This window comes from Arvicola amphibius, chromosome 1 (genome assembly GCF_903992535.2).
Source record: "Arvicola amphibius chromosome 1, mArvAmp1.2, whole genome shotgun sequence".
NCBI classification, from domain to species: Eukaryota; Metazoa; Chordata; class Mammalia; order Rodentia; family Cricetidae; genus Arvicola; species Arvicola amphibius.
The window spans coordinates 142069999-142096853 of record NC_052047.1 but is presented as its reverse complement, the minus strand read 5'-3'; the positions used below and the strand labels follow the sequence as shown (position 1 = coordinate 142096853).

Genomic DNA, 26855 nt, shown 5'->3' with positions numbered 1-26855 from the left:
GCTCCTGTTAATTTGGTCCACAATTATGGGAGATGCAAAGCTACCCAGAAGCCACTGGGGAAGAGCCTCTGTAACTCCAGACTGCTCTGGGAGCTGGTTGCTGCCTGCTGGATACTGGTACAGAGGTGTACACATCTCGCCCCGCCCAGCCCCACCTCAGCCCGCCCCATGACTTAGCGATTGGCCAGCCCTGATCTCTGGGAAGGGTTCTCAGAAGTAACCACACTAGCCAGTGCTCAAGACAGTACTTTGTGGAACCTCTAGGGTTAGTGTCCTCAAGATCCATCATGCTTGGCCTCTGGCTACTCAGCGCCCTGTGGACACCAGGTGAGTGATTTGATTTCAAGAAACCCATTCAGGGCTTGGTGTTCGACCTAGTAGCCAGTTATCATAGTCAGGTCACCTTGCCTCCCTAGAGTTGGTTCTTGGGTATGGAGAAAATAGGTAGATACAGAAAAGGTCAGAATTTGGATTTTTCAGAAGTGAAGTGTAAGAGAAGCTGGCTCCAGGGACTTTCCCTCCTGAGCTGATTACAGAGTGGCACCACTAGGTGTGGTGCCCACAGGGCAGCTTCCCTGGCTGCTGTAGGAGTCCAGTCAGCAAGGTTCACTTACTGTGGGATCATGGATGATGCTGGACCCTCTAGCTGGGCAGGGTCAGAAGCTAGAGATGCAGTGGTCCCAGCGCCCTAGGAACACAGGGTCCTGACTTCCACTGGAAGGCTTAGTTTACTTCTGTCCCAGGAGGCATCTGGCTGGAATGGTCTCTCCTCTTACCTCTCAGTCTTGGAAGTCTGGGGTTAAGAAGCTACACCCTTTGCCTATGCCAAGAGAGGACACTTCTCTGGGATAGGTGGTCTCTAAAACTGGGCTTGCCTATCGAGGGTCCCTCATCTGTTGTTGGACATGTTTTCTGTTGGGAAGAAGAAAACCTGAGGGAGGGTGTGCTTTCTTAATCAATTAGATCTGATCATGTAACTAAAGACGAGATCAGGTCAACTCTAGATGTCTGGCAGGCAGACCAAGGGCCTATGGGTTTTCTTTCTGGGTAGGTTTAGATAGGCACTGGGGAAGGATGGGGACACCGTGCATGATGTGCTAGGTTCAGACCGCTGACTCTAGTGCCATGGATCTGGTGGTATTTTAGGCACAAAGCTCTTACCTGGACCACCAGATCAGATCCCATTGCTGGTACCTAGCCATGTGGTGATTCCCCAGATAAGAGGGGTAGCACTGCCTGTGCTGTGCCTTCTGACCCCTTTCTCCTGCAGTCGTAGCTCCTGGCCCCCCTTTGCCCTATGTGAAAGAGTATGAGGTGGTATGGCCTCGGCGCCTGACTGCGTCCCGGTCCCGCTCCCGCAGAGACCTGCCCTCCCACTGGGTGAGTCCATTAGCTCCGCTGCACAACCTGTTTCTGTAAAAGGACCAGCAGTCTCTGGGGGCTGCTCTGCACAGCTGCAGTACCTAAACCTGTCTGTATGTCTGGGCATGACTATGGTCTCTCCCTGTTGTGCTCACCACTTCCTGCCACCACCCTGAATCAGAGTCTAGGGCCTCACTCCTTTGGAGGCCATTGGCTCCATCTGTAGAGGCCTGTCACCCAGGAGAGGTACAGCAGCTTGTGCTGCCCCAGGCCACTCCCCAGTTTCAGTTGGCAGTGGTTCTTCAGATTAGCTAGCAGCTGCTCACCCTAAAGCTATGTAAACGCGACTAGAACCTCTCCGGATGGGATTTCCTGGGGCTGGGAACCTAGTATAGCCTATAGACCTCCAGGAAGGTTCCCGGTCCTGTCTTTGTTTGGATCTTCAAGAAACATCTCTGCCTGGGCTTTCCTTTTTCCTGGTGTATGCTGTCCCTAGGGCTAGCTGGTTGTGCACATGGTATATGAGTGAAGGGTCATAGAGTGTAGAGCACACTCCTGTCCTGAACCTCAGGATGGACACCATAGCCAGGTGTGCAATGGTGCTGCTGAGAGGGTCTGTTTACCTTGCCCACCCCCATGTTGCCCTGGATTCAGTGGCTATCTGGATAAGGCTCCTTATCATTTCCTACCCTGCTTCCTCTGGGAAGGAATGTCATATCATCATCATCATCATCATCATCATCATCATGAGAACAAATGGGAAAGTGGCTCAAGGGGCCAAGAAGCTCTGTTTTTCTTCTTCATCTTGGAGACTTGCTTTGCCTGTCCTTCCCAAATAGCTCAACCTGGTCCCAGCCACCTACTTTCTTGCCTGAAACTAATGAATTGCCAAGATCTCCTAGGGAGGTCCTTCTGGGGCTCTCTGCTATGAGAAACGCTGGCCATAAGCTGAAGGCCATTCACTCTGAATCCCCATCCAGGGCCTGTACCCAGAGAATCTAAGCTATGCTCTTGGGACCAAAGAACACATGTTCACCCTGCACCTTCGGAAGAACAGGTAAGCAGATTCTGGCTCTTGAGTCAGTTCCTGAGTCCAGTGGGAAGTGTAGGCTCCTTATAGGGGCTGCTCAGGGGGAAGGTGAAACTAGGGAGCTTAAGTGGTTCCCTTCCAGGGACCTGCTGGGTTCAAGCTACACAGAGACCTACTCAGCTGCCAATGGCTCCGAGGTGACAGAACAGCTGCATGGGCAGGTATGTGCCAGGACAGCCTTTCCTGGGCCAGTGAGACCGTGGCAGTAGGACCTATGACCCTCTCCCTTCTTCAGGACCACTGCCTCTACCAGGGCCATGTGGAAGGGCACCAGGGCTCAGCGGCCAGCCTTAGCACCTGTGCTGGCCTCAGGTATGTACTGCAGACCCAAGCAGGAAGTCCCATTCTACAGAAGGGTAAACTGAGGCAATGTTAAAAAAAAAAGGGCCTGGGGCTGGAGAGATGGCTTAGCAGTTGTGAACACTGACTGCTCTTCCAGAGTACTTGGGTTCAATTTCCAGTGCCCTCAGAGGAGCTCACCACTGTAACTCCAAGATCTGACACCTTCACACAGATATATATTCAGGCAAAACACCAGTGCATATAAAATAAAAATAAATAAATCTTAAAAAAGGAATAAAGAAAAAAAGGCCTTGGCATGAGACTTTGAAAAAAAATGTCTTTGCCGTTCTGTGTTTGGAAGGTTTGGGGTTCTTAGACTCCATTAGGAATTGCCAGCCATGCCAAACCCATGTGCCTTCTTGTCTCCTGTGTCCACAAGCCTGGGCATCTCCCACAAGGGTGGGAGGTGGTTGTTCCGAGGCAGTAGGCATGGACTACCTGTAATCCCTAATAGGCAAGCTGACCATACCCTCTGTCCACCTGACTCTCCCTTCAGGGGCTTTTTCCGAGTTGGGTCCACTGTCCACTTGATTGAGCCTCTGGATGGTGATGAAGAGGGGCAGCATGCGATGTACCAGGAGAAGCACCTGCAAGAGAAGGCTGGGACCTGTGGGGTCAGCGACACTAGCCTGGATGACCTAGGGCCTCGGGCCTTAGAAATCTACAGGTCTCAGCCCCGGGTGAGCAGCCCCTGCTGGCCAGTCCAGCCACAGAGCCTTATGTTTGGGCCTACGCATGGCTGTCTGTAGTTCTGAAGCAGGCTCCATGGCTAGTGGTTGGACCTGGTTCAATCCTGCAGCTACAGAGAAAGCCCACTGCACTGGAGATGTCTAGGCTTTGCCTCCCAGCACAGAGTTGGGCTCTGGGGTAAGTTGGGTCAGGGCCAAGAATGCTGACTAGATTCTTTCCCTAGAACTGGCTGATACCCAGAGAACCCCGCTATGTGGAGTTGTATGTGGTCACAGACAGCCAAGAGGTATGGGATGCAGGGGCTGAGGGGGCTGGATGAGCTGGGATGAGGTTACCAGGTCCCAGCCTAAAGACCATATGTTTTCAGTTCCGGGAGCTGGGGAGCAGAGAGGCCGTGCGCCAGCGTGTGTTGGAGGTAGTAAACCACGTGGACAAGGTAGGTTGCCCCAGGGATGCTGACACTTGAGAAGGTGTAGCTGTTTAGGGTGGAAAGGGCAAGATAGCTGATTAAGAGGGGAACTAGTTCAGGGCTCTCCACTGAGCTCAGTACCTGGCCATCACCTAGACTCAGTACCCCTCAGTGGTGAAATGGATGTAATGCCCCTGCCTGCCCCAACCCCAGCCTGACCTAGGTGGCATCTCACCCTCTGCAGCTTTATCAGGAGCTCAATTTCCGTGTGGTCCTGGTGGGCCTGGAGATCTGGAGCAGAGACAAGTTCTACATCAGCCACCATGCCAATGTGACACTGGAGAACTTCTTGAACTGGAGGGAACAGAACTTGCTAGGACAGCACCCACATGACAACGTGCAACTTATCACGTGAGTGGGCCTGCACACCCATCCACCACAGTGAGACAGAGCCAGGCCCTGGAGATTTGGCTTCTGTACGGCCTGGCCTCAAGGGCAGGACGCCAGGGCAGAGCTGTGAAGGGATGAAGAGGGGCCAGGAACCATGTCCAGGAGATTACATGTTATGTCTGTTTCTAGAGGGGTTGATTTCGTCGGCAACACTGTTGGACTGGCTAAGGTATCTGCCCTGTGTTCCCGGCACTCGGGAGCTGTGAACCAGGTAAATGGAACTCTCCCCCAATTTTACCAAGTTGTCTGGTGGCTGAACAGTCAAGCACAGGTCTTGACTGAGTGTCAGTCCAGGTCCCTAAGAAACCATGAAGCTGTCACCTACTCCAGGGATGGATTTGGAACCTGTTTTTTGTTAGGGTATTAGCAGAAAGCAGTATCATGCCTGTTGACACCTAGGGTGGCAGAGGGCATGTGGGTAGATGGTAGCAAGACAGTACTAATGATCATATCCTCATAGGACCATGACAGGAACCCCATTGGTGTAGCATCTACCATGGCCCATGAGCTGGGCCACAACTTGGGCATGAACCATGATGAGAGCATCCCAGGCTGCTACTGCCCTGTGCCACGTGAGGGTGGCGGCTGCATCATGACCCAAACATTTGGGTGAGGTCCGGTGGGACATGTTGGGTTGGAAGGAACAGACCGGCATGTGGAACTCCCTGATGGTCATATCCCTTTCCCTTAGCTCCAAGTTCCCAAGGAAATTCAGCAGGTGTAGCCAGGTTGACCTAGAGTCATTCGTGATGAAGCCCCAGACAGGCTGCCTGACCAATGTCCCAGATGTCAACCGGTTCGTGGGTGGCCCCGTGTGTGGAAACCAATTTGTAGAGCACGGAGAGCAGTGTGACTGTGGTACACCTCAGGTCTGTCTCACCCTCTCCCTGCCCCTTGCTGGTCAGCCTCAGCATTAGTGTATAGGCCTCAACCCAAGGTCCTTTTTGCTTAGGTTAGCCTCTCAGGCCTGATGTTATGTGCCCACACCACATGTAACCCATGGGAATCACACGTTACCACATTTCCCTTTGAGCCCCTAATAACCTATTAAGGAAACGGAAAAAAATTTGTCTGTAGCCCCTTGCCCAAAGTTCACCAAAAGCTAATTTACCCTAGAGCCAGGTCTGGCTAGGGCATAGCTGTTCAAACCACTGTCCTTCTAGGACTGTAGGAACCCCTGCTGCAATGCCACCACTTGCCAGCTAGTCAAGGGGGCAGAGTGTGCTTCTGGTGCCTGCTGTCATGAGTGCAAGGTAAGTTGGACTCCACCCAGGATCTGCCCCAGTCAAGCCCAGGACAACAGGATACCCATGAAGGCATCATGTGGACCTGTTCCATGGTGAGCTTCTCTGGTACCAGGTGAAGCCAGCTGGTGAGCTGTGTCGTCCCATGAGGGACAGATGTGACCTGGAGGAGTTCTGTGATGGCCGGAAGCCAACATGCCCTGAAGATGCTTTCCAAGAGAATGGCACACCCTGCCCGGGGGGCTACTGCTTTGATGGGAGCTGCCCCACACTGGCACAACAGTGCCAGGATCTATGGGGGCCAGGTGAGGCAGGCATGAGCGTAGGATGGGGCAAGCTTGTGTAGTGTCTGTGACCTACACCAGGCTAACTTCTCCTGCCCCCCAGGCGCCCAGGCTGCACCAGACTCCTGCTTTACCTTTAGCATCCTTCGGGGCTGCAGTGTCAGTATGTACGCTGGCAAGTAAGTAACAGCTGGGGGCTGGGGGCGGCATGTCTTCACTGACAATTCCCCACAGAGGAGGACTGCTCTGTGAGACAGGTGGCTCTCCTGGAGTCTGCCCTGCTTCAAGTCATCAACCTAAACCTATCAGCCTTGAGGAAGGAGAGGGCCTGGGGCCACCTCCTGCAGCACCCAGGACACCAGTGACCACAGCCTGCCCTCTGTCTGCAGAATGAACCGGTGTGGGGTGCTGTACTGTGAGGGAGGCCAGAAGCCCCTTGAACGTTCCTACTGCACTTTCTCCACCCACTATGGAATCTGCCACGCTCTCGGCACAGACGGCAACACTGGCACCTATGAGCTGGTACTCCAGGGCACCAAGTGCGAGGAGGGGAAGGTGAGCTGAGAAGCGCTTGAAAGCTATCCCAGGCTGCTGAAGACCAAGTGTACCCCTATGAGTCTCCGATGATGTCCTATACAGTGTTGACTGGTGGAGGCATGTGCGTGGAACCTCTTATCCCCTAGTCAAACCTGACAAGGTAACCGGGCAAGCAGAGGCACCTGTCTGGAGACCACCACACCCAAGGTGTCCCCAGGGTCAGCCAGTCCAGTACCATTCTCATGGATGAGTCCCCATCCCATATGTGTGTGTGCGCGTGCGCGCGCGCACACACACACACACGCACATGCACACGCACACACGCACGCACAAGTATGAGGGCATAGTTATACTAGAGTGTGAACATGCCAGTTGTCCTGGACTGACCTTTGGGTTTGAAAATAGTGGGGTGGGGGTGGGGTCTAGGCCAGCTACCCAAGAGCCCCTTCCACCTTCCAGGTTTGCATGGACGGACGCTGCCAGGACCTCCGTGTATATAGATCTGAGAATTGTTCTGCTAAGTGCAACAACCATGGGGTACGTGTGGCCCGGGACCTCAGGACATGCTTTACCCACTGACTGGTGCCCTCAGGCTATACCACCAGTTACTTGTCAGATGGAGCTTGTGGCAGAGATAGCTGTGGGCATAGCAGTGTGGGCTCAGACTAGCCTACATCCTCCTAATGGAGGTATCAACAAGTCCTCTCTGAGGCTAAGGTAGGACAGGTGCCCTCCACTGAACTCGTGACCAGTGGCCAGTGTGGTCACTAGGGAGACTCCTTTTAAGCCTAAGGTTGACATATGCGGGTGGATGGAGGAGAATCCTATGTGTGCTGCGACCTGCTCTGCTGCTCTGTGGGATACCCGTCCTTGAGACCCAGCTTTCCCTCCAGGTATGCAACCATAAGAGAGAGTGCCACTGCCATGCGGGCTGGGCCCCGCCCCACTGTGCACAGCTGCTGGCAGATGTACCAGCTGGGCGAGCAGGTAAGGTCCTGAGGACTACAAGAGCTGGTCTTTGCGGGTTGCCAAGCTTGAGGGTGGTTAGGAGGGATCCCATATCTCTACCTCTCAAAGGTGACTATGTCCTGCTCAAAACAAGGCCAGATAGCCTTGGCCCAGGCATCCGGGGCCTTCCCTACAACCCCCACAGTGTCTTCCTCCCCAGTGGTCACTGCGGCTGTCCACAGTACCGCAGCCTCGGGAGCCCGGCTAGGCCTCAACGATGGCACTGTGGGGCTGGCACTCACCACATCTAACCCATTGCCGGAGCGCCTGAAGAACTGGTGTAATGTACCGGGCCCTCTGCTGGGGTCCTCAGGCACTTGACCACATGTGGGGTGTGGGACTAGGACATGGTCAAAAGGGACTGATCCTTGGGCCAGTAGCTCCCAAGGGCCCTCCCCAGCTCTTGATCCAGCTGGTCCCAGTCCTGGATGATCATGTGGCCATGTGTCACACAGCATCTGGGAGCCTTCCAGTTGGTGTGGTGGTGGCTTTGGTGATCCTGGTGGCGGCGATGGTCATCCTGGCAGGTGTCATCTTCTACCGAAAGGTCCAGAGCCAAGTCCAGAGGAGGTGAGGACATGGAAGTTGTGACATATCTACATATGAGACACATACTTCCTGTACTCGGCACTTGGGAAGTGGCTTTGCGGCTACTTAAGAAAGAAAAAACATTGCTTCTGTCAGCAGGCCCGGGCAGAGGCATTCAGTGGACCTTGGGGTTCTCTGGGTGCTGGGCAGGCTTGGTGGGAAGCTCAGAAGACTCTCAGGATCTCTTCTGTTGCTGCTTCTCCTCCTCCTGCTGCTCTCCTTTCTTCCTCCTCCTCCCCCTCCCCCTTCGAGGCTTTAAAGGGACAGTGTAGGGATACGGTAAGTCTAGAGTTGAGATGACCTTCCCACCCCTAGCCATGGCCATATATGCCCCACTAGGTTCCTACTGTGCCCTGCACCAAGATCTTGACCCCCAAACTGACTGCCAAAGCACAGCTTTTCCAAGATTCTCCAAACACCTTAGCACAGCTGTCAAGAGACTTGCTCCTTGGCCTTCTGGGTTCACACGTGTGCCTGTGACTACAGCTTGCATCCTGTGTAGGGTGTACCAGGGCAGAGATGCTAGTCTCAGTAGGGGTGGGGGCATACCCAGGAATCCTGGATTCTTTGCCTGGAAATGACTACACCATTGTTTGCCTCTTTGTCTCCCCAGGAGTGTGGCACCCAAGCCCACCAGAGGGCTCTCCAACCCTCTATTTTACATGAGGGACAGCAGCCTGCCAGATAAGAGAAGGCCTCCAGGCACCCCAGAGGTGGTTTGTACCAACCAGCCCCCCAGACCTACAATGACACCAAAGAGGCCACCCCCTGCAGTAAGTACTGTCCTCTGGGGGCGGAGGTACTGCTGCTCGTGGGGTTGAACAGAGGGGAACTCAGGTTGCGGCCCAGTGGAGATAGTGGAGGGGTGAGTCTGTTAGGAATAGTGAAGCCTGTTGTATAAATTAACTCATGAGCCCTGCAACAGCCTGGAGTCTTGAGAAGTATCTCAATCACCCCAAGGGAAGGAGAGGGACTAAATCAAGATGTGTCCTCTAAGGATCTATATTTGGAGTATGGACCTGTGAGTTTGAGGGTTCTCAGACCTGAACTGTGAGAGGAAAATGGGATAGGCCATGCATCTCGCCTAGGGTGAGCAGGAAAGCGGGGGTGGGGAAGTACCATTTGGGAAGTGTAAGAGCCTTGGGTCCTAAAGCAGGGGACCTGGTGGACATGGGTTGGGGGCAAGCACTGCTTCTTGGGCCCAGGCTCACACCTCTGTCCCCTGAAGCCTCCAGCTCCTGTGTCCAGTCCACCACTTCCAGTTCCAGTTTATACTCAGCAGGTAACAAATTAGTAAGCCTTGGGAAACAGCCATGTGTGTTCTGAGGACATGGAAACCTCCTAGGTGGCGTCTAGTGGCTGACTCTGTGGGCCTGGGGCCTAGGAAAACAGCTGCTGTACTGGCAAAGTAAATTACCCTTGCCTAGCCAGGATAGTAGATTGAACCTAAGGGTGGATTCAGGGAGCCTGGGAGGGAGGGGGTACTACTGCTCTAACCCCCCATCCCTGAACTGCTCTGGTCTGTAGATCCTGATTCTATCTCTTTTTTCCAGCAGCTTAGACCTGTCCCGCCTACCAAGCCCCTCCCAAAGCTGAAACCCAAGCAGGTAAAGAGACAGCCTTAACTCTGAGGAGACGCCCCCCTCCTTCAGGCCTGTGGACCTTTGCGCCAGAGACAAATCATCCTACGCTTTTCCTTGGGAGGAAGCTATAGAGATTTGGAAGGTCTCAAAAAGCCACTTACTAAAGCGGTGTTGGAGTTATTCCCAGCAAGGCTCCTCACCTCTAGATGAACAGGAACCCCTTTTCTTAGACCTGTGTGTCTTGGGTCTCGGAGGCCACTTGGTAGAAACCACCTCTGCAGGGCCTGGAGGCCTGCTTTTATCGGGCAGGCTGCTGTCCCCCATGTAGAGTAGGGGTTTGGAGAGTCCTGGGGTGGGCTTGGGTATCACACCCACGGGGAGAAAAAGAGACAGTGGTGAAGTCACTTCCAGGCAGACAATCCAGGACTCCTGGGCATGCCCCCCAACTTCTCCTACTTCTGAGAATCCGTGGGACCCTGCTCTAGCCCCAGCCCTAGGTAGCTATTCTTGGGTCATGGCTGGACCAGAAGAGAACCTGTGTGCAGGTGCATGGGCTTGCCTGTCCCAGGGAGCAAATGCAAGGTAGCAGCAGGACAGGTACCCAGTAGCCCCTGAACTCTGACACAGGCCTTAACTGCACAGGTCAGCTGCCCACCTGACCTGTGGGACCTGAAGGGTGACTATTTGTTCTTTGCTCTGCCCGAGACCTTGTTAAGGGCCTTAGCTGCTCTCTGGGTACTTGTGACTCTCAAGTGGCTTTCAGTCTACACTGCTCATTCGGAAAGTGCTAGTTGGCAGTTTTCTGAGTGTCCTTCCGTTTGTCTACTTCTTATCTTCTTATTGTAAGTGGATGTGGGTTGATACGCTGTTAGCAGGAAGAGCATGGAAAGTTACCAAGACAGGATAGGGGTCTGAATGCCAGTGAGTTCTTTGCTGGGAACTGTCTTTGTACTAAATGAACTGATGTCTAGGGAAAGGAATGAATGCTTGGGAGATCATCTCGAGACTTTTTTTTTCTTTCAAAAAAATTTATTTATTATGTATACAGTGTTCTGCCTACACACTGGTAGAGGGCACTAGATCTCATTATAGATGGCTGTGAGCCACCAGGTGGTTGTTGGGAATTGAACTCAGGACCTCTGGAAGAGCAGTCAGTGCTCTTAACCTGAGCCATCTCTCTAGCCCAGCCACCTGATACTTCTAACATCCAATAAACAGCAGACTCCAGACACATAAGCTTTTAGTTTGTTTGTCCTCTGGGAAGTTGTCGGTATATCACAGCAAATAAGTCACTGCAGATCTACTCCTTTGGCTTTTTACCAGCACCAACATTGGCCTTCACAGCCCCCCTGACCTTTTCATTCTGTTCTTGCGTTCCTTTCACTGTTTTCAAGAGGTCTTTTTTTAATTTTTTTTAAAGATTTATTTACTTATTTATGTATTCAGTGTTCTACCTGCATGTATGCCTGCAGCCCAGAAGAGGACATCAGATCTCATTATAGATGGTTATGTGCCACCATGTGGTTGCTGGGAATTGAACTCAGGACCTCTGGAAGGGCTGCCAGTGCTCTTAACCCCTGAACCATCTCTCCAGTCCCCATCTGGAGACTCCTAAAATTCCACATCTCTGGAAAGTTTGACACTTAGCCTTTAACAATTGTCACTATATCTTGCTATAGCAATTTCATGTTTTCTTCCTTTATTTATTTATTATTGTGTGTGTGATGTACGTGGGCATGTATGCACACATGGAGGTCAACTTTTACTTGGTTCTAGGACTCAAGCTCAGGTCGTCAGGCTTGTGCTGCAAGCACCTTTACTGGGTGATCGGTCTGAGTGGCCCTTGCTGCTGCTGCTGCTGCTGTTGCTGCTGCTGCTACTGCTGTTTATTATTATTAATTATTATCATTATTATTGTGTGTGGTGTGCTGTGATGTGTGCATGCATGCCATAGCATGCAAGCAGGATCAGAGGACAACTTTGTAGAACTAGTTCATTCCTTCCACTTTTACATATGCTGCAGAGCTTGAACTCAGATTGTCATGCTTGCACAAGTGTCTTTACCCAGTGAGCCATCCTACAAGCCCCTGGTTTTTGTTTGTTTTGTTTTTTAAATTTAGTCTCACTCTAGCCCAGGTTGATATGGAACTAACTGTGTATCCCAGGCTGGCCCTTAAACTCATGGCAGTCCTCCTGCTTCAGCCTCTGAGTATTGGTATTATAGGTGTGATTTTCTGGTTTTCTTTTTCCATTTCTGGAGGGAAGAGGGGAATTATTAATTTATTTGCTTTTTAGTCAGGGCCTCACTATGTAGCCTTGGCTGGCCTGAAGCTCTCTGTGTAGCCCAGGCTGGTCTCAAACGCACAGAGATCCACCTGCCTCTGCCTCTTGAGTGCTGGGATTAAAAATGCACATCACTGTGCTTAGCCGGGGACTAATTTTAGACTTACATAAGAGCTGAAAAAGTCTAGCCAGGTGGTGGTAGTGGCACACACCTTTGTAGACAGAGGCTGCACGTTCATTTTGTGGCTGTTCAGACCAAATAATCACACAGAAACTATATTAATTACAACACTGTTTGACCAATAGATCAGATGTATTCTTAGCTAGTTCTTACATCCTAAATTAACCTATTTCTATTATTTTATATTTTACTACAAGGCTTGTGGATTGTTACCTCTCACTTCTTGGGTCTACATGGTGTCTGCCTCCTTTGGGAGCTACATTGTGTCTCTTTGACTCTGCCTACTCTCTCTCTCTCTCTCTCTCTCTCTCTCTCTCTCTCTCTCTCTCTCTCACAGATTTAGTGGAGGCACATTTTACTCGAATATATATATGTTCAGATTTCCTGTTGACTTTAATCTGCTAAGCCATTGGCAGAAACAGCTTCTTTATTAACCAATGATAATAAAACATATTCACAGGATACAGAGGGTAATCCCATATCACACCTTTAATAGCAGCACTCAGGAAGCAGAGACAAGTGGAGCTCTAAGTTCAAGGCCAACCTGGTCTACAGAGGATCCAGGACAGCCAGGGCTACACAGAGAAACCCTGTCTTGAAAAACCAAACAAAACAAAATTTAAAAAAAAAAAAACAAAGAAAGAAAGAAAGAGAGAGAAAGAGAGAGAGAGAGAGAGAGAGAGAGAGAGAGACAGACAGACAAGAAGAAGGAAGGAAGGAAGGAAGGAAGGAAGGAAGGAAGGAAGGAAGGAAAAGAAAACCCTAGAAGCAATCCTAAAGGCAAAATGAGGGCAGTGCACAGGGATTTCTGAGCAAGGATTAAGAGAAACTGGATGAGGAGGAAGGCCAAAATGTGCCTCGCCCAGAAGGAAAGCTCAGCAAAGCCTTCAAGATATGCTAAAACCAACCAATGCCAATGCCAGGTTACCATCCTCTCTAGGAATGTGGAAATGCAAAGAAATGTGTTTTAGTAGTTAATTCTTTCCTTTCGAGCTTCTGGTAACATCGTGGGGTACTGTCGAGGCTGCAAGATGGGTTAGGACAGCTAGCCAAGAAGAGGAGCTCTGCCAGGTTCAGGTTTAATCCTCAGAGTGGTATGGCCCTCCAACAGCTCTGTCTGCTTCCTCCCAGGTCAAGCCAAACATTGCACCTCCGACACCACCAGTCAAGCCTGGGACTGGAGGGGCCGTGCCTGAAGTGACTCAGGTGAGCCCCCATAGGGAGGGAGTCTATCTTACCAGCAACATCCTGCTGACTGTGGCACTGCTCTGGAGGTAGGGGTGGGGTTTTTTTTTGGGGGGGGTTGTTGTTAACTGGTTTCCTACAGAGCTGTGTGAAGACAGAGGCCTCAGGGCTCAGCTGGAGACGGGCAGCCTTGGGAGGATAAAGCTGGGCAGTACTTGGTCTTCTTGGGAGACGCCCTCCACCTGCTGTGTCTGCTTCCTCTCAGGTCAAGCCAAACGTTGCACCTCCAACACCACCAGTCAAGCCTGGGACTGGAGGGACCACGCCTGGGGTGACTCAGGTGAGCCCCCGTAGAGAGGGAGTCTAGCTTACCAGCAACATCCTGCTGACCATGGCAATGCTCTGGAGGCTAGAGTGGGTTTTTTGGGGGGAGGAGGGTTATTAACTGGTAAGTTTTGTTGACATCTGAAAGGAAAATGGGGAAAAAACCCTCAGTAATAGACTGATTCTGCTTTATAATCTGTCAAAACATTTCGGAGCTTGCTGCTATCAGGGGCTATCATTTTTTCCTTTTCCTATAGCAATGAGTCTACACCATGTATGAAGTATTAGTGTAGTCATCTTGTGTGGACGGGGTCATTAATTCTGCTGTTAGGGGAAGTGAGAATCTAAATTTAAAGAATTATAAATGGGAATTACTTAGCTGTACCTCTTATAGCGGACCAAATGCTCATAACATCAATTTCCCCTTTTTCCTGGCAGAGCACTGCTGGTCCAAAAGTTGCTCTGAAGGTCCCTGTCCAGAAGAGGTGACCAGCTAGGGCACCCCAGGGCCACTGCAGGCTTGTGGAAGTTTGGAGATACCAGTGCTCCTATGAACATGCTCCGTCAGCAACAGCCCCCGCTCAGGCTGACCTGCAGTCCAGCTGTTCCTACCTCAGGAATAATCTCTATGTGGCTCTTGCTGTCCAGATGCCCACCTGAACCAGTGTCCTCTCACTGGCCTTGGCCAGCTTAGGCCACCTGTCTGCAGTTGCTAGGCTGGGGTGACGAGTGTACCTGTCTTCTGGTGTGGACAAAGTGCCAGGAGCCCCCCTCCCAGCAACTTCTGCATCCTCCCTCACCTAGTGACTCCTCCCCAAAGCCGGGGCAGATTTGCACAGTTCCTGTATCTCCTACATCCCAGTCACATAGGAGACGTAGGCAGGAAAAGCCGACGTGGGGAAGAGGGTGTATGGGACCAGAATCGCCTTCATTTCCGAGTCTGGAACAGAATGGTTGTCTAACTTACTGCTAAACACTAGTCATTAATAAAGATTTTATTTTATCACTAGATTACAGACCATGTTCTAAAAAGTAGATTGTTTTTATTACACCAGATCAAACTATTTCGCCTACCTTCTTTTATGTTAACCATCCATCGTAATTTAGTCCTGTCCCCTGACTGACGTACAGGAGGACCAAGCCTATCTGGGACTCGAGGGAGGGCCGGGTGCAGCGTGGGCCCCGCCCCCTTCCGGCTGTGCCTCGTCTCCTAGCAACAGTCTGAAGCCTCCCGTTTTACTCTGCCGCTTTTTGCTTCTGTAAACACACCCTTCTACCATGCTCAGTGCTTTCAGGCATAGCTCTGCTGGGCTCATGCCACCGCCTGAGGTTATTCACAACCTCTGCGCCTGGCTGGACCGGCTTCCACTAAGCCGCCCCAAGCGCCATCTGGCTCGGGACTTCAGTGATGGTGGTGCGAGTGAGGGCGAGGCGCGATGGGGCAGATGACGAGAGGGCTCAGATAAGGGCCTCTCTTGAATCCAACGCCCACAATACCGGGGCGTGGCGGTGATGGGCGGGGGGGGGGGGGGGGGGGTGGTTCCTGAGTCCAGACTCATGCTCCTTAGGAAAGGCTGTGTCAGACATGGCCTCCTGTGGCTCTTCTGGCTCCTCTTGGGCTCTCACGCTGTGGTAACTTCGTAGGCCATCCTACCCCCTGGTCTGTCCCAGAGTCTAGGTGCGGTGCCGAGAACTCTCAGGGACAATCACAGGTTCCCCAAGACAAGCTCGTGCCCTCCCCCTTCACTCCGTGCCTCCCCTGTGGTCAGAGATTACAGCTGCAACCCGGGGTCTTAGCCAAGCAAGCCAAGCTCACCTTGCATTCCCACAGTGCTGGTGGCCGAGATTGTGAAGCACTTCCACCCTCGGCTGGTGAACTTGCATAGCTACGTACCAGCCTGCAGTACAGACCAGAAGTTGAGCAACTGGAGCCTTCTCAACAGGCAAGGCATGGTTGACCCAGGGACACTCTCTAATGCCCCTTCCCGACAAGTTTCCAGCTGCGGGTCTCTGACTATGCCACAACCAGGGTTCCTGGGGACTCCCTGATGGGACAGCCCACCAGGTAGCCTGATCTCTCACAGATTTATTGGAGGCACATTTTACTCCACCTCCCAAACTGTCCTCGGACAAGCCCCTACCTGTGTGTCTGTCGTGCTACATGACACCAAGAACAACCAGAGTAGGATGGGCATGTCAGACGTAGTCAAATCAAGAGGGAACCCAGGAGGTGCTTGAGCAGAGCAACGTGTTGGTGCTGCATGGGGGACGTCAGAGCCCCCCAACAATGGCTCAGATTGGATTGGGGGCACTGAAGGACTCAGGCCTGAACTTATGTTTAAGAGGTGAGAGCTGGGGTCTGGAGAGATGACTCAGAGGTTAAGAGCATTGCCTGCTCTTCCAAAGGTCCTGAGTTCAATTCCCAGCAACCACATGGTGGCTCACAACCATCTGTAATGAGGTCTGGTGCCCTCTTCTGGCCTGCAGGCATACACACAGAATGTTGTATACATAATAAATAAAAATAAATATTTAAAAAAAAGAGGTGAGAGCTGGAATGAAGGTTCAAGGGAGGTGATCATGCCTGAGCGGGCCCAGCCGCCGAGTTCTGGCACTGTCTAGCTGTATCAACAGGACTTCCAGAGCAGAGGGCAAGCAGTCAGGGAAACAAGGTTGGGTGCAGAGAACCTGGCCTGGTGGAACAGAGTGCATCAAGTGTTCTATGATCTCCTGAGACACAGGCCCACTAGGCCATGAAGGAGACAGCCAGAGCAAAGAGGAGACCTTGTTAGCCTCTCCTCTCTGAGAAAGCTAGATGCTGTCCTGTGGCTGGAAGGCTCCACTCCCAGCCCTTGGCGGCACTGTTTTGAGAGTGCACCCCCATTTTTTTTTTTTTTGCAGGAAAGTCTTTCAAAAGCTGCACCTCTGTATCTCAGAGGCCGATATCCAAAAGGTGGTGTCCAACAAGCCTGGGGTTATCGAGTCTATCTTGTGTTCGCTGAAGGAGAAAATGGAGGCCGGCACCGCTCACGGAGGCCCGGCCGGTGCAGCTGTAAGTGTCTGCCCATCAGCTCAGCCTCCAAGTGGGCTGTGCCTGCTGCGCTTTGAGCACAGTCAGACGATCTGCCTGTGTGAGAATAAAACAGAGAAACGAAGTCCATACATGAGGTCACAGTAGCCACTGAGGCTCATTCCTGACTTTCCTGCTGTCTGGGATCTTCCCAGACCCCCATCTCCTCCCCAGCCTGAACCACCTACCTGAGACAGTGAAAGCGCTTGAGAATTGTTCCAACTGCGACCACCCTAAGTCCTTCCCTCTCTTCTTCTGCAGTTTGTTCACAGACCCCACCCAGAGTGGAGACCAGACATGTGCAACCCTGCTACACCTCACCTCCCAACTTTTGTACTCTGCAGGAACCAGGCCTCTCCAGTGTGGATGCTGTCCGACCTCGGGGAGAGCTAAGCACCCACTCATATACCACTAGGACTCAAAATCTTAATGTGGATAATAGCAGCTTGTCAGAGCCCCTCTGGGACTCCTATGGAGAACGTCGCTGCATTCCTGAAGGCTGGACACATGACAATCACGAGCTCACAAATCTTCAAAAGAGGGCAGGTATGCTGTGGTATACCCTGGGCCTAGAGGGGCTAGTCGGCTTCTGAGGAAGGCACCCTCACTTGTGTAGGCAGAATACTTAAGGTCCTGGCTCCATCAATACCCAGAGAGCAACCATCCAAGGGGGAGCCTGTGTGTCATGCAAGGAAACCATTTCCAAGCTTGCCAGGGCCCTGACACCAGGCTAGGACCAAGTCCTTCTATGATGATCCTGGGTTTGCTTTACCTTCTATGTAAACCATGTCCCCTCATCCATATTTACTATCACTGGTAGGGGCCAGTCGGAAGCAGGGTCCTCAGCTGATGGTGTCTATTTGTCATATAGGCCTACAGAGCCCTCCAACCCCCGTCAGCACGAAGACCCTTCAGAGTCAAAAGGATCCGGAGAGAATGGACTGCTGTGCTTGCAGAGGGTGAACCCTTATCTCTCAAATTCTCCCTGCCCAACTCCTCATGATCCCTATCCTGGATTAAAGGTCAGTGTTTACCTTTCAGGGACCCAGTTGAAGGGCTCTGGGATCACCTGGCCGGCATCCAGCAGCAGCTGGAGGATAAGGAGCAAGCAATAGCCATTCTGCAGGAGACAGTCAAGGTATGGTCCTGTTGGGCATCCCTTGCTGCCTGAACCATCTGAACTGCAAGACAAGGATGCAGAGGGACCCATTGCCCCAGTTTCAGACTCCTTGGCTGAGTTTCTGCAGAGCTGGCACTGACCCAGTGAAGGGCATAAGGGGAGTGCAGGGCCCTGACCAGAGAGAAGCGACATTCTTAGGGTTATTTAGGAAACAGTTTGTGGAACATTTTAATCCTTCTCTGAGGCAGAAATGATATGGTGGTTCCCTGATGCACTCATCATCTGCTTTATTTATTATTTATTATTTATTTATTTATTTATTATTTATTTATCTATTTATTATTTATTTATTTATTTATTTATCCACACCACACTCAAGTTCAGATCAGGGGTACAGGATGGCTGTATGGACTAAAGCCCATCTCAGGAAGCAGGTTCTGGGTGAGCATCTGAAAAGCACATAAAAGGGGACGCTTACTGGAGAAGCTCCTGCCTACCTCCCACTAGCCTGAACTGGGCCCCATCTTTCTTCCCATCCCCAAAGACCAGGGCCCTGGAAAGAACCCACATGGAGAATCTAGTGAGCATTTAGATGTGCATGCATACGTGGCTTTGGTACACATCTGGTACTATGGAACACACTTAGCTCTGCAGGGCACATCTGGCTTTAGGATACACAGTTGATCCTGTAGTGCATATCTAGGTTCTGCCGTGCACACCTGATTTTGTGGTGTATGCCATGCTGTGTGGGCTAATACCTGGTACTGCAGATGCACCTCCGGGTCTGTGGATGAACTCCTGGCTCTGTGAGTACACACCCAGTTCTGCAATATATGGGGAATGCAGTGCATGACTCACTCTCTGAGGTAGAGCATTCATTCGGTTCTGCAGACACATCTGTCCTGCTACTCTTTCACCAGCAACTTCCAGTGCCCCTTGCTGTTTCTTCCCTCTCCTGGTCCCCGGGATTACAAGAGCTAAGACAACCAGGAAGAGTGGACAGTCTGGGCCAATGGGCCTCAGAGTCACAGGGGCTGTCGGAAATTGCGATACCATCTCAGTTCTTGCACTTGTACCCGAATCTTGATGAGTTATCTTCTTGTGAAAACAGGAAAGTGATGTGATATCACTGTGGCTTTGGAGCTACAGAGCAGAAGAGAGGAAGCAGTAAGGAGAACTGAAGCTGCTGCCTCCGTCTGCCCTGCTTGTTCACAGCCCAGCTCGCCCCACTGCCGCCCAGGCTCATATGCTGACCAAGGGAACTAACTCTTCACTCGAGACCCAGAGAGGAAACAGAACAGCTTGTCATTTAAGGGTTGACACCCAACTGGCCATTTAAGGGTTGACACTCAACTGGCCATTTAAGGGTTGAGTACCACTTGTAAGTGGCCACTAAGTGAGATACACAACTTTGGAGTTGAAGAGACACCGGGAGTCATAGGAAAAATATGTGGTGACAGGATGTATCACGCATGTGGCTGGGCCACATGGGATGGATTCGATTGCTGGGCCTAGCCACAGCTCCCTGGCTTTTCAGTTTGTCACTGAATAAGGAGTCATAGGAAGGTGTCTAGAAAATAGGCTTTATATACTGGCTATAGACAGCGTCACACTTGTATTGTCTGCTGTGAGGCTGGCTCCCTCCCCACCTGGCTCCACAGATTCCTTCCTTCACACTACCTGGGAATGAGGTAGATCCCGTTTTTTCTGCCTGAGGAGTGTGGTGGGGTCTATGTTTCTGATAGGAGAAGGTTTGAGACAAGGTCGTCCTTGAAACAGGTGTGGAGGAACCTTAGATACCTGAGCCTAGCAGTCCTCGGCTGGGTTCAAAGCAGAGAAGGCTCCTGCCCTGCCCTGCCCTGCCCTGCCCTGCCCTCTCTGCCCTTCCCTCTCTGCCCTGCCCTGAATCTAGTCCTTCTAGTTGACACAGAGGGAGTAGACAGAGAGGTCAGAGAGATCCCAGCAGGGAACAGGAGGAAAACCCAGCCCTTCCTGGCCTGCCAGCCCCCTAAGCTCCTCAGGCTCATTGGCTGTAGAATCTTCCCCAAGGATCCTGGTGTTCATCTTTCTCAGTGCCCCCACAAAGAGCCTTTTATCCAGCCCCTAACCGTGAGACCTAGGCTTGGGGGACTAACTGGTATGTAGGGGGCATCTCTGGCTATGTTCAGACTTGTGTACTTTCTGAAGATTTTGCAGATGAAGGTGATGAGGCTGGAGTATCTGGTACAGCTGAAGGACCAACGGATCTGGGAGATGATGAGATCTGGGCCCGAGGAGCATCAGAGCTGGAGGGGGCCCGATCCAGAGTCATTCAGACCTTGACCCCGAGCCCAGCTGGAGCCTCTCACTGACCAGGCGGCTTCAGAGTGGGACAAGTGAATGCAGAACAGGTGTAAAGGCCAGAGCACCCTGGGGCCGGGGCCAAATTTGGACAGATTGGAGTTTGGTTCTCCCAATCCCCCAGTGTCTTGTCATCATTATTGATTGCACACTTGTGAGCTCACGAGGTGCTGGGATGGGCAATGTCTCAGGGTCGCCTTCCAGGGTGGGTGGGCAGTGTTAACCATGTCGCCCCAGTGACAGCCACACTAGAGTTTTCTGAAGACTCCATGGGTGGGACCTCTGGAAGAATTTGCAGGCCTGAGCCTGCTGGGCTTCTCCACTGCAGGTGGACACAATGGGGAAGGTCACAGGGCATGGCAGGAGGGGGGGCTACAGGAGAGGATGCCACACCACTTCTAAAGTAGGCTGGTTACTTACTTTGCCCTGAAAGTTTGGGGAGCCAGGTGAACCTGAACCCTGAGCCTAGATGGCCATGGCAAACTGTACCGCTCTTTGGTTTCAAGACCTGGCTGCTTCCACTAGGCTCTGGGACATCCTCACCTTCCTGGACGCCAGCCACATCCCAGGGGAGTGGGCATAACTGTCTGCTGTTTAGCTGCCTTGCTCCTATATCCGCAGTGGGGCTTGACTGGGGCCTCCTCTACTCCCTCACAGTCACCACTCTCCCCAGGGACAGCCTCCTCTGTGCCTTTAGGCCATGGCTGGCCCCGGAAGGGTCTCAGGAAGTAGTAATAGAAGACCCAGACTGAGGTCATGGTTTTACAACTGCCCCCAGAGATCCAGGCACCGTTTCCTTTCTGAGTCAGAATCAGAAGCACGTCACTAGCCGCAGGTCTATCACCCTCTCCACTCTGAGTCACTTTTCAGAACATTAGTCAGGAAGACAGTAGTATTCCTAATGACTGGCTCTGTCAGCAGTGGTCACCTCTGGTCAGCTGCCTGGAAAGAGAAGCTTGGTGCTCAGAGCTGAGGCAGGGGACCTCCAGGAGAATGGTCTCTATCGTCTTCCCACAGTCCTAGCCAAAGTACATTATAGAGGGGGACATCTCTTTTGCATGTGGCATATTTAGGTCCCTAGTGTCCAAGCAAGGGAATCTTCCTTAAATCCCTATAGAACCTCTCAGATGGGGCTTCCACAGCTCTAGATATAATAAAGTCATGCTTGTACCTCAGGAGAAGGGCCAAGGAGCTTAGCACAGGTCCAGGCAGCTCTAGATCTGGCCCGCCCTCCAAGTCCCCACATGCAGTTGACAGTACAGGCCAGCTTCTCCGGGCCAGCTGCATGCACACGTGTGCACATGCTTGCATGAACAGACATGTAGCACACACAAACACGCTTGCACCCGTGTGGAGGCTGCTTCTTTTAGGAGTAAACAGACTATCCCCGGAAGCAGAGGCCAGTGTTGTGGGCTTTGGTGTGACTGAGTGTGTGACGATGTGTATGACTGTATGTGACAGTGTGATCCTGTGTATGATTATAGGTAACACTGTTGTGACTATGTTCCTCATGCCGTGACAAAGTATGACTGCATATAACTGGCATTGTGAGTGGCAGTGGCACTGTGTGGCGGTGTATTTGACTGTGGGACACTGTGTGATTATATATGTGACTGTAGATGTGACAATATATACAGTGTGATGGCCAGTAGAGGTGCCAGAATGGTAGCCCCAAGATGGATGGCAGAGACGCCGCCCAGGGGCCTGAGAGGCTGTGGCTCTCATGCTGGCGGGACAGGCAGTGTGCCCCGCACTGGCTGCTTCTCCCTGTTCCAGGACTGCCTGCTGGGCCTCACGAGCTGGGCCTGGGCCAGCTGATGGGCTTCGGGGCAGAAAGTATAACTGGGAAAACAGAAAGCAAGGCTTTGGGGTGATCATGTCACTCCCTGGGGCGGGACTCACTCAATACTGGAGTGAGTGTTGTGCCAAGGACAAACAGAGATAAGCAAGCGGGGCTTAGGTAACTGGGACCTCAGGGGTTTCACCAGCAAGCCCTGCCTTGCCCACCCAAGGCCAGCACCCCAAGAAGCACCTGGAGTAGAATGGGTAGGGCAGGAGCCTGACTTGAGCTGCAATACCCCAGGCATGAGGAACTAGGATACCCACTCCCAGGTGACCTGAAAGAAGTCACATAGTCATGCTAGAGCAGGAATCAGGACCACAGTGATGGCAACCCCACAAGATGCTAACCCTTGGCTACTGTGCCTGAGGACTCCAGGATGAGCAATTACTTCAGCTGACTTTGCCCAGGACCAACGAAGTGCAGGACTGAGAACTCAATCCTGGTCACTCCCTGTGCCCACAACTCCAAGGTTCCTCTTTTGCATCCCTGACCATGATATCATCTGACCTCTTCTTGGCCAGTGTCCTCTCAGGAGTACCACCCATGCTATCGCTATGTCTAGAGTCACAAAGGACTGTGTCTTAGCTTCATTTCCAGTTACTGTGACAAGACATCCTGCCGAAACAATGTAGGGGAGAAAGGGTCTATTTCAACAGTGGAAAAGCCGCAGCAGCAGCAGCAACAACAGCAACAGCGGCAGCAGCAGCAGCAGCAGCTTGAGGATGCTGGTCCTATTGCACTGTACTCAGAAACAGGGAGAGGAATGCACACAATACTTTATGCTCAGCTTGCTTTATTATACCCAAACCCAGGGAATGGTCCCACCCAATGTGGGTGGGTCTTCCCACCTCAATTAGTGTTACCAAGATAATCCCCATAGACATACTCACATAGACTGTCTTTCATTGAGACCCTTCCCAAGTGATTCTAGATTGAAGTTGACAAAATTAACAGTTACAAACTACAGTTTTGGGGATAGGGTGGCTGGAGCCACTGAATACACCAGGCTGCTTGCTTCAGGGATAAATCCTTGTTTTGTCCTGGCTAGGGGCACCTGGTTTCTGTAAACTGATGGGAAGAGGGTAACACAGGGAATGGGGAAGAAGAGAGAGAGAGAGAGAGAGAGAGAGAGAGAGAGAGAGAGAGAGAGAGAGAGAGAGAGAGAGAGAGAGAGAGACTGAGAACCTAGGGTGCCACCTGGAGGAGACTTGTGGTGCTGCAAGTGCAGGAGGAACCTAGTCCATGAAAGTCTCCCAAGGACAAAGCTGGCGTTATTGTGCACACACTCCTTTAATCCCAGCACCCGGGCAGCAGAGGCAAGTGAGTTTCTGTGAGTTTGAGGCCAGCCTAGTCTACAGAGCAAGTTCCAGAACAGCCAGAGTTACATAATAAAGAGACCCTGTCTTAAAAAAAAATGTTGTGGACAGATGACGAATCAAGGCCCCTACTACAGTACCCCTCCCCAGATTTACCAGTATCTTTGGATAGAAAATTCGTTGCAAGACCTGGCATGATTCCTGGGGCTGCTGGGGCATTCTTTGGAGAGGACTCTAGCTTTCATGATCTATTGACATTCTCTACCTTGGTCTCAGGGTCTCTTCCCTTAGGGACCTTACATAGTGTGTCAAGACATCTTGACCCTGAGTGGTTATTGTTGTTTGTTTATTTGTGTTTGTTTGTTTTGAGACAGGGTCTCTCTATGTAGCCCTGGCTGTTTTGGAATTCGTTATGTGGGCCAAGCCGTTCTCAGATTCACAGAGATCCATTTGCCTCTGCCTCCCAAGGGCTTAAAGGCACGCAGTTGGACCCTGAGATCCTTAGAGTTTAAGGGTCATTAAGGTTGTTCTTCTGACCCAAATAAAGAAGTTCTCCAAGGGCAGCTGAGGCCTTCACCTCCCACCCCTAGGAGAGAGACGCCTGGAGGTCAGCCTGCCCTGCCAGCTCAAAAGCCCCAGGAAGTGATCGCAGACCCCAGGTTTTCCCTTTGCTCTCAGTGGTTGCTGATGGAAATACCCATTTTCACTCCCACTTCAGAGAAACTAGAGACTTTTTGGTGAGGTACAAGGAACCAGCTGGTGTCACTTCCCACTTGGTGGAAATGTCTCCCATGAATTTAGGGCCAGAGCTAAGCCCATGAAAGGCTAGGTATAGAGAGAAGCTAAGTGGAGCCACAGGACCCAGTCCTTGCTGTGATTGCTTTTTAAATTTCACCTTATAAACTAGGCGATAATGGCACATGCCTTTAATCCCAGCACTCGGGAGGCAGAGGCTGGCGAATCTCTGTGAGTTTGAGGCCAGTCTGGTCTACAAGAGCTAGTGCCAGAACAGGCTTCAAAGCTACAGAGAAATCCTGTCTCTGAAAAAAAAAATTATAGTTGTTCCTGCTATGCAATAAAAGAAATATGAAAAATACCAGAACAAATTAAGTGCCCATAAGAAAGGATTCACTCAGGCTGAGCAGTGGAGACACATGCCTTTAATCCCAGCGCTCAGGAGGCAGAGACTGGTGGATTTTCTGCAAGTTCAGGGCCAGCCTGGTTATGAGTTCTAGGACAGGCTCTAAAAACTACAGAGAAACCCTGTCTCAAACAAACAAAAAGAAAAAGGAAGGATTCACTCCCGACGTGGTGGTACACACTTGTAATCCTAGGGTTTTTGTTTGTTTGTTTGTTGTTGTTGTTTTAATATGGCCTCCTGAAAACCAGGCTGGTCTTGAATTTACAGAGATCCTCCCGCCTTTGCCCCTGAGTGCTAGAATTAAAGGGATAGGCCACCACACCAAGCTGTTTTTTGTTTTGTTTTTGTTTCTCAAGACAGGGTTTCTCTGCGTAGTAGTTCTGGCTCTTCTGGCATTTACTACGTAGACCAGGCTGACCTTGAACTCTCAGAGATCTGCCTGCCTCTGTCTCCCAAATGCTGGGATTAAAGGCGTTTGTTGTTTTTTGCGGGGAGAGTCTTGTTATACAGCCCAGACCGGCCTCAAACTTGAAGCAATCCTCTTCAGACGGCCTCAACCTCTGCGGCCCTGCTCCGCCACTTGGACGTGGAGGTTATAGTCTTGAGCCTTCAGGCCTGTCTTAGAGGACAGCTTTAGGAAGAACACTTCTCTGTGCCACTAACTCCACTGCCCCATCTTAGCTGTTGTCACCCCTGAAACTTTGTCCCTCCTGCATCTGCCCTTTAGTTACAGTGCACTCTAGGGGGTCAGCACTCACTAACCGTCTTTATGAAAAGAAGGAAAACTAAACCGGTGGAATCCACTCTTGCAGGACTTACCACACTCCCTGCAAAGAGAGTGGTTGTCAGGACACCAGGGCTGCGCCCAGAAGAGGAGTGAGCGCCTAGGAACCATTTCCGCAGAGCTGAGATTCTGACGGGTCAGACCACTGACCAGGACCAAGCTCCATCAGCTATGCGAACCTAACCCCTTTTGTTTCCCTTTTCGGTAACATCTTAGTTTCCACTTGCTCGTTGAAGATGGACTCGGGTCACTGAACCCCTTATCTCTTCTTCCCAATGTGTCCACTCTGCTGAGACCCCTTTTCGGCATCCTTCACCACTACTGAGTTCTTTGACTGGCACACCAGGGAAGTAGCTAAGCCTGTTCCCGTTGCTTTTGTCCTGAAACTATTAACACTCAAGGACACACAGGGATGGAAATGACCTGCTGTTAGTCCCTTCGTGCCTGGTCAGGTCGGCAGAAGCCTGAGAGCCCAGCTGAACAGTTTCCTCATTTGCAAATGAGAAACACAGACTCCCCGGGGTGATACAGCAGGGTGTGACTCCAACGGGTGGGCGGACTGGAAGTGGTTAAGACGCTTGCAGCTGCCGTTCAGCAAGATCAGCTGCCTTCCATCTCCGGATGACCCCACCTGGCCAATCTAGGTATCTCCCTTCCGTGAAGTTTGGCATTCACAATGAGAAAGTCTCATTTTCCTCATTTTTCTTTTAATTTCTTCCCCTTTTTGGCTAGAAAGGACTCGGGCTCACGTTGATGTTCACATCAACCATTTGCAAGGTCTCCTGGGGAGGGCACCTGGGATGCGGAGCCCCTCTGATGTATTCAAAGCTAAAGACGACCTGTGCTGGGCCTGCTTGTGAGAGGCCTCTGGCACTTCCTGATAACAGAGAAGCCTCGCCTTGCCTAGAGTTCCAACCGAAGACCGACCGGAGTACTTTAAAAGGTGGGGCTGGCCGGGAGTGTGGTCAGCAAGTGCTGGGTGCACACAGTGGACCTTCTCAGCTAAGAGAGGTTGGTAGAGCATGACAGTGCTCTCTAATCACTGGAGCTGGAGAGATGGCTGAGCACTTACGGGCTCACACTGCACTTGCCGAGGACCCAAGTTGAATTTCTATGATCCACAACTGCCTATAACTCCAGAGGATCTGACACTCTCCTCTAGACTCCTTAAATACATAGTTAAAAATAAAAATTTTATTTTATTTATTTTTTTTAAATAAAAATTTTAAAATTCAGCCAGGCAGTGGTGGTGCACACCTTTAATCCCAGCACTTGGGAGGCAGAGGCAGAAGGATCTCTGTGAGTTCGAGGCCAGCCTGGTCTATAAGAGCTAGTTCCAGGACAGGCTCCAAAGCTACAGAGAAACCCTGTCTCAAAAAACAACAAAAAATTAAAAAAAAAAAACTCACTTAGATCCGGCTGTGATATCATGTTGAGGAAACAACATCATTTAAAACCTGAAAGTTTCGGGCTGGAAAGATGGCTCAGAGGTTAAGAGAACTGGCTGCTCTTTCAGAGGTCCTGAGTTCAATTCCCAGCAACCACATGGTGGCTCACAACCATCTGTACTGAGATCTGGCGCCTTCCTCTGGCATGCGGGCATACAGCGAGGCAGAATGTTGTATACATAATAAACAAATTTAAAAAAAAAAAACTGAAAGTTTCATTCCAACTGCTTTAG

At 51.3% G+C, this 26855-nt stretch overlaps 2 protein-coding genes across 2 annotated transcripts; both read left to right on the top strand.

The window, feature by feature from the left end:
- Positions 1-233: 233 nt before the first annotated feature.
- On the top strand, positions 234-14481 carry Adam8 (ADAM metallopeptidase domain 8). Its single transcript, XM_038343308.1, has 25 exons — positions 234-327; positions 1271-1380; positions 2343-2419; positions 2535-2613; positions 2688-2764; positions 3291-3474; positions 3708-3770; positions 3852-3920; positions 4138-4304; positions 4473-4554; positions 4804-4952; positions 5035-5212; positions 5507-5596; positions 5703-5892; positions 5975-6050; positions 6261-6426; positions 6868-6945; positions 7302-7395; positions 7872-7986; positions 8618-8777; positions 9233-9286; positions 9558-9611; positions 13183-13257; positions 13502-13576; positions 13999-14481. Exons 1-25 carry the CDS (start codon positions 288-290, stop codon positions 14047-14049), a joined length of 2553 nt encoding a protein of 850 aa, XP_038199236.1. The 5' UTR covers positions 234-287; the 3' UTR covers positions 14050-14481.
- Positions 14482-14838: 357 nt separating this feature from the next.
- LOC119806465 (sperm flagellar protein 1-like) lies at positions 14839-20072 on the top strand. Its single transcript, XM_038318185.1, has 7 exons — positions 14839-14974; positions 15392-15503; positions 16462-16612; positions 16975-17176; positions 17502-17589; positions 17672-17768; positions 19938-20072. The coding sequence occupies exons 1-7, from the start codon at positions 14839-14841 to the stop codon at positions 20070-20072; spliced, it is 921 nt and encodes a 306-aa protein (XP_038174113.1).
- The last annotated feature ends 6783 nt before the right edge of the window (positions 20073-26855 follow it).

Excerpts from the sequence above, each read along its gene's own strand:
- Adam8 (XM_038343308.1), top strand. The coding sequence starts at position 288 with ATGCTTGGCCTCTGGCTACTCAGCGCCCTGTGGACACCAG. Across the intron at positions 5,213-5,506 it reads GTGACTGTGGTACACCTCAG|GACTGTAGGAACCCCTGCTG; the intron begins GTCTGTCTCACC and ends CTGTCCTTCTAG. Across the intron at positions 13,258-13,501 it reads CCGTGCCTGAAGTGACTCAG|GTCAAGCCAAACGTTGCACC; the intron begins GTGAGCCCCCAT and ends GCTTCCTCTCAG.
- LOC119806465 (XM_038318185.1), top strand. The coding sequence starts at position 14,839 with ATGCTCAGTGCTTTCAGGCATAGCTCTGCTGGGCTCATGCCACCGCCT. Across the intron at positions 15,504-16,461 it reads AACTGGAGCCTTCTCAACAG|GAAAGTCTTTCAAAAGCTGC; the intron begins GCAAGGCATGGT and ends TTTTTTTTGCAG. Across the intron at positions 17,590-17,671 it reads GACTGCTGTGCTTGCAGAGG|GGACCCAGTTGAAGGGCTCT; the intron begins GTGAACCCTTAT and ends TTTACCTTTCAG.